At 42.3% G+C, this 15,202-nt stretch overlaps 1 protein-coding gene across 8 annotated transcripts in view; it reads right to left on the bottom strand.

The window, feature by feature from the left end:
* The window catches only part of nectin1b (nectin cell adhesion molecule 1b), a 336,486-nt gene extending 327,731 nt beyond the window's left edge, over nt 1-8,755 (bottom strand). For all 8 annotated transcript variants that reach the window (XM_061719802.1, XM_061719796.1, XM_061719799.1 and 5 more), the window contains exon 1: nt 7,970-8,755. In XM_061719802.1, coding sequence (XP_061575786.1) covers nt 7,970-8,021 — 52 coding nt within the window. In that variant the 5' untranslated portion in view covers nt 8,022-8,755. The remainder of the gene's footprint in view (nt 1-7,969) is intronic.
* Between the last annotated feature and the right edge of the window lie 6,447 nt (nt 8,756-15,202).

The raw sequence follows: 15,202 nt of genomic DNA, 5'->3' as shown, positions 1-15,202 counted from the left end.
GGCGGTGGGTCGGGCTTTGGGGGGGGGGGAGAACAGATCATTTCTGCTTAGTGTTGGAGGCATCCACTCTTACTGGGAAGGCCAGGACTTATCCATTCTCTCAATCCCTGATCAGTGCATGAATAAGTACCGGCGTTTTAAACCCAGACCCGATGAGCAAAAAAGAAAATGATATACCCATACATACGGCTTCTTTTTCTCTTAGACCGGCGGAGCAGAAAATACAAGAGGACTGCATGAAGAAACACTCAGATGATGCGGTAACAGGCTGCATTCTCTTTGCATGACAACTCGGAAAAGCACATAAATAACCGCAGCTCCCTCCAAACAAATAAACATAATGTATTTTAGAGCAAAATGACTGATTTGTAACTATATTAGCTGAGCACTAACAGAGAAACAGAGACGCGGGGGGACTGTCGGGTCCCCTCCAACACGTCAAACCGGTTTAATCTTTGATATTTAAATCTTTGCAGGAATCCTAATGTGTTTATTTTAAGATGCTGGCACAACGATGACTGACCGAGAGGCAAATAAGGAACGGGAACGGTTAGTTTCATTCTCATTCTCAATAGCAGATGAGGTATTTAACCATTTAATCCCTTGACAAGGATCAGCTAAATAAGAAAGAAACCCAACAGATTAATGCCAAATCAGAGGAGCTCAGGGCAAGATTTGAGCCTGATTATTGACTTTCTTTGCCTCACTTTGCTGATAAAGTGATACGAGTTAGAGAGGAAGCTCTCAATGATTTAAAGATGAAATTGAAACAAATTGAACAAGTGTGTGTTCCTTCTTTATCCAACATGATGACAATCTGATGCGAAGACAGCAAAGAAACAGGAGAAGACATCTGATAGATATACTCTGAATCGACCATAAAAAACAAGTCTCATACTTAAACATGACCATTAGGGCTGGGGATCGATTCAAATGTCAAAAATTGATTTGATTTCCGAGTCTTAAAGGAGCTGTATGTAAGATCAATAATAAAACGAATCATAAAATGACCCCGATATGTCAACAGACATTTAAAAATCATGTTCATTTCAAATACTTATGTCACTGACAACAGCACTCAAGCCAGGATATTCCCGTTTAAAAAGAGGAGTTGCAGCCCTCAACTGATGTTTATGTTGTCATTTTTTGTTTTGGCCTGAAGCTCCATCCTCCACCTATCTCCCAATCACCAAGTCAATATTGTTTCTGAAGCTCCACCCTCCACCTATCTCCCAATCACCAAGTCAGTATTGTTTCTGAAGCTCCACCCTCCACCTATCTCCCAATCACCAAGTCAGTATTGTTTCTGAAGCTCCACCCTCCACCTATCTCCCAATCACCAAGTCAGTATTGTTTCTGAAGCTCCACCCTCCACCTATCTCCCAATCACCAAGTCAGTATTGTTTCTGAAGCTCCACCCTCCACCTATCTCCCAATCACAAAGTCAGTATTGTTTCGGCATCCGGGTTGCCAGCTCGGCTCTAATTATGGCAGCCATGGCAGCCTACGTTCCTGCTGCATTCTGCAGCCTACCTGGAAACCTCTGGTCGGGGGGAGGAGGGGGAGGGTACACGCCGCTCAACAATAATTTTAAAGTGACGTCAGTACCAGTTTTGGCCATTTCTTACAGACGGCTCCTTTAAGATTCAGAATCGATTATCACGAATTGAACGATCCAATCTCAATTTGGGTTAGTGTTATTAAAAATCTTATTTGAGCCGTTACCTGGATCACATGACTGTGTAGTTATGCAACATATTACAACGTATTAGCAGCTAATGATGGCTTTAAGACCAATCGACCTCTCTGTATGCTGATATAATTGCTTTCAGAAACATTGTGGGGCAGAATTACCAAACAGATCCAGGGCAGCAAACAGAGGTGTCTATATCTGCAGCAGCGCACTGCTGTTAGGACACTAACCTGGCGAAAATGTAATGATTAAAAAAAACTATCTTTAGACATACAAATCAATCTTTAGGAATTAATATGAGAACCGATTTAGAATCAGAAAATCGATTTTTTTCAACACAGGCCTAATGACCATATGAAACATTTGAACATGATACTGAAATACATGCTTTGACCTTAGATGGCTAGTGTCTGGGACCAAACATCTGACCCCAAACAGTCCATCATGAGGGAGAGACTGCACTCAAAGCAGCAATGACTAAAATGATGCATCCGACTACAGACTCCATTTCCAAACCTCATCTAACGTTCATGCGGTCTTTAATATCATCCAAATAGGCTTCCACATGTAAAAAACAGTCCATTTTGTCAAAACCTTTCCATTATTTAGGCTCAGTGTTTATCGACATGTTTTATTCATCTATTTTGTGGAGCACCGTCTTTATGCGGAGACCTCGGGGGTGGGTGATCTGCATTATGAATTTACATGGAAAGAAAACATGACTCTTGGATCAACTGATGGGATGCATGAAACAAAAATTTGAGAAAAAGCCACTCTATTCCCACAATTATTGCAAACAGTACGTTTTATGGAGACATTTCAGATGTGAGGCGTTTTAGATCGCTGGATGATGAAGGTGAGTCAGGAGGTGTTATCCACGTAACATAACATAAGATGTGCAGGCGTGTAAAAATGACGTACTATCCAACATCAGCAGGATGAAATACGCCATCAGACAGGTGTCATTTTCAAAACGAGGATGAATGAACCCCAGGATGAAGGTTTTCTTCTTAAAAAGCCTGGGTTTGTCTTTTTTGCGGCCAGTTGTTCAAACAATAGCCCATAACAAAAAATAATAATCTTTATTTGTCAGAATACATCTTGCAAACGCACGCTGAAACTTCGTCTGCTTTAAACCCATCACTTGTTTGACTAGGAGAAGTGGGCTGCCATTTTTCCAGCCCCCAGGGAGCAATTAAGGCCTTAAGTGCCTTGCTCAGGGGACTTGAACCGGGGTCCTCCAGATCTAAGCCCACCTCTGTGGACCACTAGACTACCCATCCTTTGTGGTCCTGACATACCAACCAGTTTATGTTGTCCTCGGCTCCAAGGGTAAGTAGCTCCTGGGTCTCCTCGTCTCCCCAGTTACTCATCTTGCTAATATAGACGTCACTCTCATCAGCTGTTTACTTATTTCATTTAGAGAGAAGAAACCTCCCTGGTGGGTTGTTCTCAGGTTACGTGATCAACAAATCCCTCCCACGACCCACCACCCTGATTTAGTTGTGTTTACATTAGTCCTGACCCGCGGTTAAGTGTATCCTCTGAGGCGAGTTACATTAGCGGGGCCAGCTCGACAAGCCACCCCACGACAGTCATATGTAATAAGGACGGGCGGCACACTAGGGTATCCGCGGGGTATCTGCCACTGCTATAGTTTGGGGGGGATTTGCTGAAGACCTGACAACATTGAGCTAAATACTGTGCGAGGTGAAGTCTGAATGGCGAATTGCCTCCATTAGTTGGCACAGCAAAAGTGAAGCTTAATCTCCTGTCAGCTCCCCTCAAGCTCGTCTCCCAGGACTTGTAGCTCTCTCACCCATCCATCACCTCAGCGGCAACCAAAGGGAAGCTCCCAAAAGGACCGAGGATCAAGGTAATTTGCATTCAAACTAAAACCATTCTCGCCCAACAATGCCATAGTGACACTCTCCATTTCATTATATCCCAGCTGTCATGCAAGAGAAACGGAAAATGCCACAGAGCAGCAATTACAGTTTTCTCCAAAACAGAACCAAAACAAAAAAAAAGTTGAAATGCAAATTGCTATTTTCTAAAGGCCAGCACTGTTTTCCCCATGACATACAGGTGGGCAACAAATGAAAGGGAGGCCCGCGACAAATGAGTGGGAGAAACAGCAAACGTCTGTGCTTCCCTACAGGTGTGCCACATGCTACAATTAAGTAGTTACCATCCACTCATGCTCTGTGGTATGTCTGAAACAACAGACTGCCTCCCTTGATTCACATTTTTGTGTCAAGTTGATGAGAGGAAAAGATCTATGTGACTTTGAATGAGGGTTTATTGTCGGGGCCCAGATGGCAGACGCCTCAATAACAAAGCGTGACTTGGATTTCAGTGTGAACAGTGACGGAAAAAACACCTTCATTAAGAATATTGGGAAAGAGATCAGCTAAATAGGAAGGACATTAGGGTCAACGGTTGATGAACCCTTGATGGGCCGATGTGTCAGGGAAAATAAAACAATCTCCTCCTCTGGAAGCTGAAAATGTCCACTGAGAATCACATTAGGAACCTTTTCACGGTCCTTATAAATATTAGTTCCTCTTATTTTGTGTGCACACTACAGGAACTTTAACTGATCTTAGTTAACAGAAGTACTTCTACAAGATGTTATTTCACTCCTTAGGTCACAGTAAGCCCAGGAAAAATCATAAGAAGCTTGGGCAAAAGGTATCAGACTTCTGTTTTATGGTTTTGGATGGTGAATCACCTCTCATCTGTACGTGACCCTCCTAATACTTAACAGTAAAGCTAATGAAATATTCAACACAAGCATATACTTAAGTCCTGCAGACAAGCTCAACAGCAGAACAAAAATTACTTAGAGACTTTGGTAAAAATGTTGGACATATAAAATCCCACTTCTTAAATCTATCCTTTAAAATAACTCAATCATAGAGGAGAGGACCACTGTTTTGAAAGGTTTATTGCCCTTCAGGGAGCTCCCTTGCCCTCATTGCCTTCACAGAACCAGCAAAGTTGTGTGGTCCTGAATGGGCCTTTGGTTGGTGCCTTCTGTGATTAAATATTTGTATCCGCTGTGGGACTAGCCTCCTCCAAGTTTTCGAAATTCCCATCCATAAAACATGAGAAGTCCTTAAATTGTATGTTTTGTCTAAATCAAAAGCTATGGCCTTTCAGTGGTAAGACCTCAAACCAACCGAAGACCTACGAAATACAGTGTGTTTTAGAGGAGAGTTTCTCATCCCTCCACTAGAGTTCAAGAGAGGAATCCAATCAATGCCAAGGTGCACTGAATCTTTTCTGACAGCGGCACCTCACTAAGGCATCCAATGATGGTTCTTCTTTGATTTATCACCCTTATGCAGAAGAAAAAATGAGAATAAAAAACATTTTTAACCCATTTACCTCCTCATCACCACACATCTTTGGCAACAGGATTCACAAATGTGCTCGCAACTGTTCTCAGAGCCGCTGACTCCACAATCAATCAATCAATCAATCCAACTGCAGAGAATGACATTTCACACACAAAAGTGCTTTATGTGCTTCAAATGAGACTGAAAAACAAATACGCCATGCTGCAGCACAGCATGTGACCATCTGTCACGAGTCAAAATGAAGTGTTGTATGTGTCAGGCTTTGGTGACACTGTTGTGAATGTAAATCAAAGCCGTAGCTGCCCAAGAAACTCTAAATCATTGGCTCCATGAAGCTGTAGATCAAAAAATCAGAACAGGAAAACATCACTTGTGACTTACACGCTGCTCAGGGGGATCTCGCATGAGAATCAAAAACAGCAAATAAAACACAGCTTAAGGTCAGTGACACAAAAATAATGCAATGTGTGGTGAATTTTATAGCTAGGCGCTCATGAATAACACATTAAAGAGGCGGAGCCCAACAGAACCGAAATAAAGGGATCTATGGTGAAACGGTTTCAAGTTATCATGAAGATAGGCCTTTTACAAATTGTAATACTGCCAAAATTACATTAAAGGTTTGGGGTGAATCCTCTCAAGCATTATCTATACCTGCTTCTTTCCATCAAAGTTCATGGGAGGTCTACTGGAGCCTACCCTAGTCTTTCTTGGGGGGCAAAAGTCAGGAGTACACCTTTAATAGGTCTCCAGTCCTTTACAGGGCCACATACAAAGACTTTATCCAACAGTTAGTTCATTTGTGAAAGGTTAAGTCTAAATAAGATGATGAATTGTGGCTTACACCAGAGTTTACAGAGATATCTTGGGCAGGTATGACACCATGACCTGCCGATGGAGGCAAAGCCCATAAACAAGCACCTGGTGCTTAACTCAGTTCACAGTCAACCAAATCCCCCACCTGGACTACAGCAGAGAGCAAGTGTTGACATAGGAATGCAGGAACAGAGTTAAAATCCACAGATCCATTATTCTCCACCTCTCTTTCACTTGATAGTCTATCTGGCAAGAAACACACAATACGTCTGTTTGCTAATCTGGCACCGCTGCGTTTTCCACAAATGGTTATTACCGTGACAAGCACAAATGGTTTTCCCATGTGGACGATTACAACAGGCTTTTTGGTCCCACTTGCATTCGGGGGGGGGGGGGGGGGTCTTTCTGGCATGTTTGTGCTTTGGTAATGAGGGAAGAGTCTGGAGCATGCTGTATATCAATTAGGCCATCAAAGACAACAGGGCATTTATGGCGATGCCCTTTAACCTCGGGGTGAAAGACCAAATTCTAGTTTCTGCATGTCAAAAGGAGCAGGCCCACACAACTGCCTAAGTAAAAAACAATTAAAAGCTTTTCCCTTCACGGAGATGTCTCAACACATAAATTAAGAAGTCATTTTCATTTCCAATAAAGAAAAAGAAATGAGTGTGAAGTGTATTCGTACAATCTCTAATTATTATGCAAAAAAACAAGTCGTGCTTTACTCAAGTAAGACATTTCTCAGAGGTTTAAATAGAGGTTTTTGAGATATTTTTCACACCCTTGATTGAACAGCTTCAAAAGATTTCCACTGTGAATCCCAAGGGAACCGGTTAATCCTGATCTTCTCCACAAGCAAAGGGATCATCTCAATATAAATCAGACAGGGCTTTTGATCAAAGTACATTCAATCAGTCTTAAACACATGACCCCACAAGGAGCCTCGCTGGCAGCAAGGTCAGCATCCTGGTTTTTCTCAACCTCCAACGGGGGCTGTAAAAATAGATGCACCAAAACGGGCAATATTGATTTCACTCAAAGTGGCTCGGCAACAAAACATTACATCAAGTAAACATGTTCAGGCTGCAGCCTGTCGGAGAAAATGAGGCCATCAATGTCCACTAAATCCCCATCAGATATTGCTTGACAACACTTGACCCCTCGCCCATTTCTGTCTTAAAATGGAGGCTCCAGACGCAACTTAGCAGCCCAACATGTAAACAAACGAGTAAACTTTCAGCTTTAAAAAAGCTCCCTCATCGTAATGGACCACAAACACAAACCTACATACACACACGCCTCATCATGGGCTTCTGTTGTTTTCCAATTAGAGGCTGTCAATATAACCTGAATAATGATGCTTCTTCCAATAAGTCAAATGGGCTTATTAAGCATGCGTTTAAATAATTAGGCCGGCTTTGGGAAGCTTTAATGTCAGGATGATCAATGCCAAAATATAACTCTGTTCATCTATTTATCAACTGCCGGGGCCTCCCTCAGCACCACCCAAGATACACACAGTGTATGTGCAGAAGTGGCGTCAGTGCAGAAGCGGCTGAGAGACAAATGTCATCATGCCCTGAGTCACGTCCCATCTGAAATATCATGGTATGGATTAGAAAAATGATAAAACAACCAGTTTTTTTTTTTTTTTTAATCAACCTTCAGACGTCTAAATGAGGGATCTGAAGAGGGAGATGTGACCATTCAGCAACCGAGCAGCAGACGAGCATCTTTCAATTATCATTTAGGGGTTGCCATTAAAAATTAATTATTGGGAAACTTGGGAGGCTGCTGGCCTGCACTGCACGTCTCGTATACACATCGCCATCTGCCTGCTGCCCGTGAAAGTTCATTATTTGGCAGCCAGATAAATATTCTGCAGCCTTTTTTTTCGGATTCCAGGACAGAAACCCCTTTTCCAATGCTCTCCCAGAGCGTGTGCACGTCTCCTCGCAGAACACAGACCATGCAATCAAATCCAGTCTCTGGCATTAACACCATGCAGAGCCAACACACACACACACATAGACAAACACAGCAGGGGGGAGGAGGGAGGGGGTCACGGTAAAAACAAGGCAAAAACACAGCTTACCTTGAATGTGCAGTGCCAGAACGAGCACCCAAAACCCCCCGCACATCGCCATGGTGGCACCTCAACTATCCGGATCTTGTCTGATAATAACCCGAGAGGATGGATGGATGGATGAATGGCTGGGGCTCACTGGAGACCACAAACACCACGCATGCAACTTCTGCAAAAAAAAAAAAAAATCCCACTTCGGGCCCCAAAACTAGTCTTCCTCCTAGGAGACTTTGGCAAAAGTGCAGGGTCGGCGGTGCGCTCCTGCGTGCCAAAGCATCAATGTCGCGTCTTGCAGCGTTTTTCCCCCCTGGCCGGTTTAGATGTTCCCGGAACGAGATCCGAGCAGCTGCTGCACGTTTATTGAAGGACTCGGGGATGACAGGAGGAGGCAACCACAGAGTTCTGACCAGAATCGCTGCTTGAGTTTCACCACGCAGCCTTTGTTACTCCATCCACCGCAGCGGCTGATCGGCTCTCTCTCTCCCCCTCCACTTCTTCTTCCAGGATCGTGTGGATCAGAGGTAATAAAGTGGGCGGGAGGTCCCTTCGATCGATGCTGCGCTGGGAACTTTCCAACACTGGGGGATAAGAGTTATATCCCAGCGTCTACTTGTTTCTTCAAACTGCGCCCTAATAGATTACTTGTGCGCAACGTCCCTTTTTTTTTTAATTCCGCAAGTTTCCCCTTTCCAGCCTGCAGACAGACGCCGCCGGCATGCAGGAGGAATGAAGGAGGGGGGAGAAAAAGCGAGAAAAGCCCGGGCTGATGAAGTTGTTGGAAGTCGGGAAATGCTGATGTGATGCGTCCCCCCTCTCTTTGGCTGATGAGTCGCTGTGGATCCCTGGTTAGTTTTGCGCGCCGCGCCGCAGATCTGCTCCACGGTGCGTCCTGCTCTGCTGCTGCTGCCGCTGCTGCTGATTCTCCGTCGGGATCGGTGACGTCGCGCTGCTGGGAGGAGCCTGGATTGTCCTGCTCAGGGCTGAGGCAGCGCCTGCACAAACCCGACAAGCAAGCACCCCCCACCACCACTCGCTCTAAATGAATCACACGTTGTTTAATAATGAAACGCAAAAGAAGAAAAGAAAAAAAAAACGTGAGTCGACAAATATAGAGTGACCGGTGTTCTGCCAATTCCTGCTGCTTTGCCAAAAAATGCTACCTAAAGGTTTTCTCCCTTTGCAGAGCTACAATTTTACTGTGTTTTACTCCCTAAAACACTTCCTTTTCCCCCCAAGTGGTGCTTGTCTCTTGCCAGGCCATCATTGTAAATAAGAATGTTCTTAATGACCTGCCTGGCAAAAATAAAGGCGAATGACTGAATGAATATCAAATAAAGCGATAGAATTATTGTTTTTTCCTCTTTATTGTATAATGTTCACAAAGTGTAATGCAATTCATGTCATGGGTCGTGTATTTTGAAGGATCAAATACTCAACATCCCATATTATCAATTTTACATGGTGCAAGAAATGATTGGCGTGGCAATCAAACTTTGAAAATCGACTGTGCGCACGCGCAGAACCACCAAGTAGCATTTCTCGGCAGGTAGCAAAGATTGGCAGAACACCGGATCTGAAAAAAGGAGGACAAGCAGCTTGTTCTGCAGTGAGGAGAAGACATGCTGGGACTGGAATCAATGGAAACAGCTATGGAAACTTTTGATTTACTGTCTTTCAGTGGCGTCAATTCAGTCGAAGCTAAGGTATGGCAAGGTTACGAGTCACAGAACTTAACCAGAGTACCAATCAACACGTCCAGCAAATACTCATCACAGAAGTCTGCTATGGAGCTGATCTGTGTGGTCAAGAAAATTGGAACTTTTTCAAATGCAGTCTCGCTCACACTGCAAAAACTCAAAATCTTACCAGGAATATTTGTCTTATTTCTAGTTAAAATGTCTCATTTTTAGTCAAAAAATCTCATTACACTTAAAACAAGAGTCATTACCAGAAAAATAACTTGTTATTTGACCATTTTCACCTGTTTCAAGTAAATTTTCACTTGAAATAAGTAGAAAAATCTGCCAGTGGGACAAGATTTATCTTCTCATTACAAGCAAAACAATCTTGTTCCATTGGCAGATTTTTTTACTTATTTCAAGTGAAAACTTACTTGAAACAGGTGAAAATTGTTGTTTTTGAGTCTTGTGTTAAATATAATGAGATTAAAAAAAAAAAATTGACTAAAAATTAGACATTTTAACTAGAAATAAGACAAATATTCTTGTTAAGATTTTGAGTTTTTGCAGTGTATAATAACTAGTGAAATCGATCATGTTGTTCTTATTTGCATTTGTAGTTATTCCATAAATGTATTTAAAAAAACAAACATTTACATTTTACCCTTGAAGCCAAGGTGTGGCGGCTGCCATACCTTGCCATACCCAATTGACGCCCCTGCTGTCTTTATTACAAAAAAAGAACTAGAATTAAAATGCGCTTTCTACTTTAAATGAATGAATACTTTATTACAGACTCAAAATGTTTCATATAAAATACATAAAGATACATAAAAATTACAGGTCACACATTAAAATACATGCAAACATCTGTTCCAATGTTTCCATAGTCCAGATGTGAACCTTGTATCACTCCGTTTGATGTTAGTGAGTGCAGTTATTAGAGCATTTTCTGACTCATGGAGTACATTTAAACATAAAATTCCTCAGCAGAGCATGGGAGGTGGGGACATAATTAACAAATAAAGTGCTTGCACTTGTCCATCTTGGAAGCTTAAGGAGGATCCTGAACGCATCATTATATGCTACCTGCAACTTCTTTAGCTTGGCTTTGGTGGTATAATGACACCAAAGGTGAGCTGTGTAAAGAGGTGTACAATAGGCTCTGAATAGATTTACCTTAGCATCAACTGTGCACATATGGTATCTAAATGTAAATGTACTTTATTTATATAGCCCTTACAGCCACCTCCAGGTGAGCCAAAGTAAATTACAGAATAAAACATACAGAAATACAACATACAATCATAAGACAGAACAAAAAAATAAATAAATAGAATAAAAGAAAAAGAGTAAAAAGTGTCACCACACTACTGGGTATTAAAAGACATTCTAAATAAATAGGTTTTAAGCCTTGATTTAAAAAGGCCCGTGAGGTTTAAACTACTTTAAACTCCCCCCGCTTGTACATCAGTTTGGAACAAGTCCACAAAATTAAAATCACACCTTATGAGGTGAGGTTATGCACATTATGTAGCTTCAAGCTTCCTTCCCAGCCAATGTTTTTATTGAGGTCCATCTGAGATGTAAATATGCTGCAATCCCATTGGCATAGTCTGCTCGTTCCACATTGGCCCCGTGTTAGCTGCCCACTTGCGTTCCCTCGTGTGGTTGGCCCAATTGGGAGTCAGATAAGACTCCCATCTTGGGCCCACCCCCATTCATCCCCCATCCACCTCTGCAGAGCCACTGCCAGCATGGAATTAGAAGACATTTCCACATGGGACCAAATGGAAGCCCATTTGTATCTCAGAGGTGCACAAATGTTGGCCGGGTCACAGGCAGATTTGTATTTATGTTTTTGCTTGCGGGGAAACCTACAGTACACAAGGCAGCTTCATCAATCAATACACCACAATTGCTAATTGATTGCATAATTGCATAATATACCCTTTTATGAGCAGTGAACCACCACGGTTCCCCTCACTGACGCCTGCAGAAGCCACAGAAGTAAATAAATGATGATCTCAGTCCATGCACACATTCGTAGTGATGTCATGTTTTGGCAAATTAAAACACAGAGGGAGTGTCAGTGGAAGAAGACTTTACTTGTATGAATGCTGATGATCTTATTTGCAGAAAAAAAAGAACTCATTGCAGGTGAATGTGTAGGATAGTGTATAGCTATATTTTACCTCGTGAGCTATCAGTGAGAGCAGACTGCATAAACCCAGCACCCACATTTCCTCACTTTCCTCCCACTGCGCCCGACTCATCCGTGTCTCCTCATGCATCCAAACAGGATCAAGACTGTGAAGGTAGGATACTGGAGGCGAATGAATGGGAGGATGAATGTGATAACACTTCCCTCTTGTGGACAGAGGTTCTTCTGGTAATTACAGCAGAACAGGAGGGGTGGGTTTAATGTTGCTTGGGTGCTGAAAATCATCTCTTCGGCCATCATCTCTGATCAAAACCACTGAATTATCTGGCGGAGGGAAGAAGAAATAACCTGGCATGACAGAGAAAGACTGTGGCTCACCGTTTTAAAGGATTTAAAGGTGAACAATGTGCAGCTAGACATGCCTGCAATGCAGTTGAATGTGATAAGACCAGACATGTGCTTTTTCTCTGTGAAGGCATCCAGATAAACTCGAGGCTTGACATTGTGTGGTGTCAAATATAAATCAGCAAAGAAAAATGAAAATGTTGCTGCTTGAAATTCTGCTCGCTTTCCCAACGAAATAGTTTAAACAAATGGAATCATGTCAACAGAATATAGTTTGCAGCCGAAATGTATTGCTGTCTATCAGCCAGGCACATCCAGAAAATGGAAACTCACGGGTATCACACAAGATAGCGCATGTTTCAGGGCTATGAATAAAGTATACAGTGTGAATTAACAATGCCATCTCGTTTTTTTTTTTTCTCTCTCTGTATTTTATCACCTGAAAGATAATAATTTTTGCACAAACCTGAAAGGCTGGGAAGGCGGCCTGCGTGTGCAAGGGAGATGGCAAGTAAATCAAACTAAGCTGGAGAATTTGGATGAGATGTGGAAGGGAACTTGAAATCCTTTCCTTCAAGGGTAAATACCTCAACTGTGCCCCTGAGCAAAGCACCGTGTGAAGGACAGACGCTCGCTGGATGCCCGTTCTAGCTTGAGTTGCTGCACGAGTCGAAAACTCGGCTAAGAAAAAGCTTTCATGGTTGGCCAAAACTTCCTGTGTCAGGTAATAGCAAAAAAAAATCAGCTTGCCCCTTGCCTTCGGTGCATTAACTCTGATGCCCCCTTCATCGAGCGACTGAGGTGATTGATTTACAGGCAAGCTGATGAAATTTGATACACTTGCTCTGAACTTGTGTCTGTGGCAGAGCTCGCGGCTCAGGCCTAACCTGCTGCGCAGATAAAGGAGCTGTCCTACATAACCATGCATATCTGGAGATGCATTATAAGCAGCTCAATTACACCTGAATTCTTGAATAGTACTTGAAGCAGCATTGAAATTTGAACAAGAGTATATTTAGACATCTTCCTTTCACAACAAATGCATACATAGGTAATAGGAGTGCGTTTACATAAATTGCAAAACAAAAAGGATATAATTACAGTGTCATAACTAGTACAGGTCAGAGCTATTTGCATCTCTTTGTTTTAAGTATAAAGTATATAATTTCTTCAGATATACATAGTAAAAGTCTCAGCACAACAGGCTCCGAGCAGGCAGAAGTCAGTGGGACTCAGGTATTCTCATCTACTGTCTCTCCAAAAGTGTTCTTCATGGGAGAACTGCAGCCAAACATCCTAACCACCGTCATGGAAACAAAGTCAACTATGCATAAAAAAACATAGGCACTGGGGTGTAAAAATATGGAAGCAGGTGCTCTGGGCTGGTGAGCCAAAATGTGAAATATTAGTCTGCAGCAGAATGCAGTTTGTTCATAAAATGAGTCTCTGCAGGCAGCAGCGAGGCGTGATGGAGGTTCCTTGCAAGTTTGGAGGTGCATTTCCGCAAATGGAGTTGGGGATTTGGTTGGGATTAATGGCGTCCTCAAAGTTGAGAAATACAGGCAGGAACCTTATCCATCATGCAAAACTATCGGAGAGGCGTCTGAGTAGCTCCAAATTCGTTTAGCAGCACAACGAACCCACAAACATGCAGGCAATGTCAACCCTGAGCATTTTCCTGTGAAGGAGTACATCTGTATATGTTGAGTTGTTGGCTGCAAGCTTCTCCCAACACCACCTGCTGGGAGAGTTTACCTGTTGCACCTGCTGATTTTTTATTTTATATGAAAACTTTGGAGATATCATCCACGCCTCCCTCTGCGCTAAACCTCCCACTATCTAACAGTCTTTCAACCGATGTCTATTTCAACTGAATTTCATTTAAAAAAAAAAAAACTTAAATATTTTCCCCAAACTACCTGCACTGCAGCAGTATGATGTCCCCTGGGACAAATATTCATTTCAGTTCGCTTCAGCAGATGGTTCCATCCTGGCCATTTTTCTACCAGCAGAATTCCTCAGCGTTACCTGCGATAGCACAGGTGGCAAAATCAGCTCAGCTGATTCCAGGCTAAAAACCCAAACCCCTAATGCATTCATAGACCTCTGGAGATTACATCCATGCTCTCCCTGCTACACTTCCAACTTACGACAAACTCTAAACTGAATTTTACTTTAGTTTTGTTTGTGTGCTTTTCCTAAATAGTTTATACTGCTGCAGTTTAATTACCCGTCATGGGTTGATATACCATTACTGGATTTAATTTGCTTCATTAATGACTTAAAACACACATCCAAAAGCACAAAAAGGGTGGATGAAAGGGAAAAGAAGGACTTGCTAGCACTGAGTACTGACCTAAATCATATTGAAAACCTTTGAAGAAAGTTTCAATCCCTGAAAAAAACAAAGAAGAAGACGACTCGTGCAAATCTTGCGAACAGCTTGAACACACTTGAAGACGGGCTGAAACTCCTGGCGCAGAAATCATCGCACTTCCAAGGAGTTCCTCGATGGCTAAAACATTTAGAAGCCAAAGGCTCTGAAAGCAAATATTAGTGAAGTGTTCAAACACCGTTTCCGCCTCCTGTTATTTGCTCAAATTGACAATTTAAAATATTCAGATCTCATGCTGTCTTTTTTAATTTGCATTTATTTCTGAAAATGTCAGAAATGTTGAGCAAGTGATGTCACGGCGGGGAAATATGTGATCTTTTTGAGTTCATTTTTTTTATTAAATGACTTCAAAGCTAAAACAGTTAAATTCTATTTCATTATTATCTGTTTGGACCATTTTCAGTGTAATGATATAAAAAAAAAAAAAACTGTGTATGTAAACTTGACACGGGGTGTGACTCCAATCTGCTCCGGCCCCACACTCTGCGGTCCCCCTCTAGTGATGCAAACACTGATTTATCCAACATGACATCTTTCATATCGGTGACACGGAGTAAAGTGTCGCCAAATTGCACAAGTTACAGCATAACTTTGGCAAAGTGCTGAAGAACAGAACAGAACAGAACAGAACCTGGTCCGGAACAACATGAAACCTGCGC

Source organism: Cololabis saira, chromosome 4, assembly GCF_033807715.1.
Source record: "Cololabis saira isolate AMF1-May2022 chromosome 4, fColSai1.1, whole genome shotgun sequence".
NCBI lineage: Eukaryota > Metazoa > Chordata > Actinopteri > Beloniformes > Belonidae > Cololabis > Cololabis saira.
This window is presented reverse-complemented; position numbering and strand designations above follow the sequence as displayed.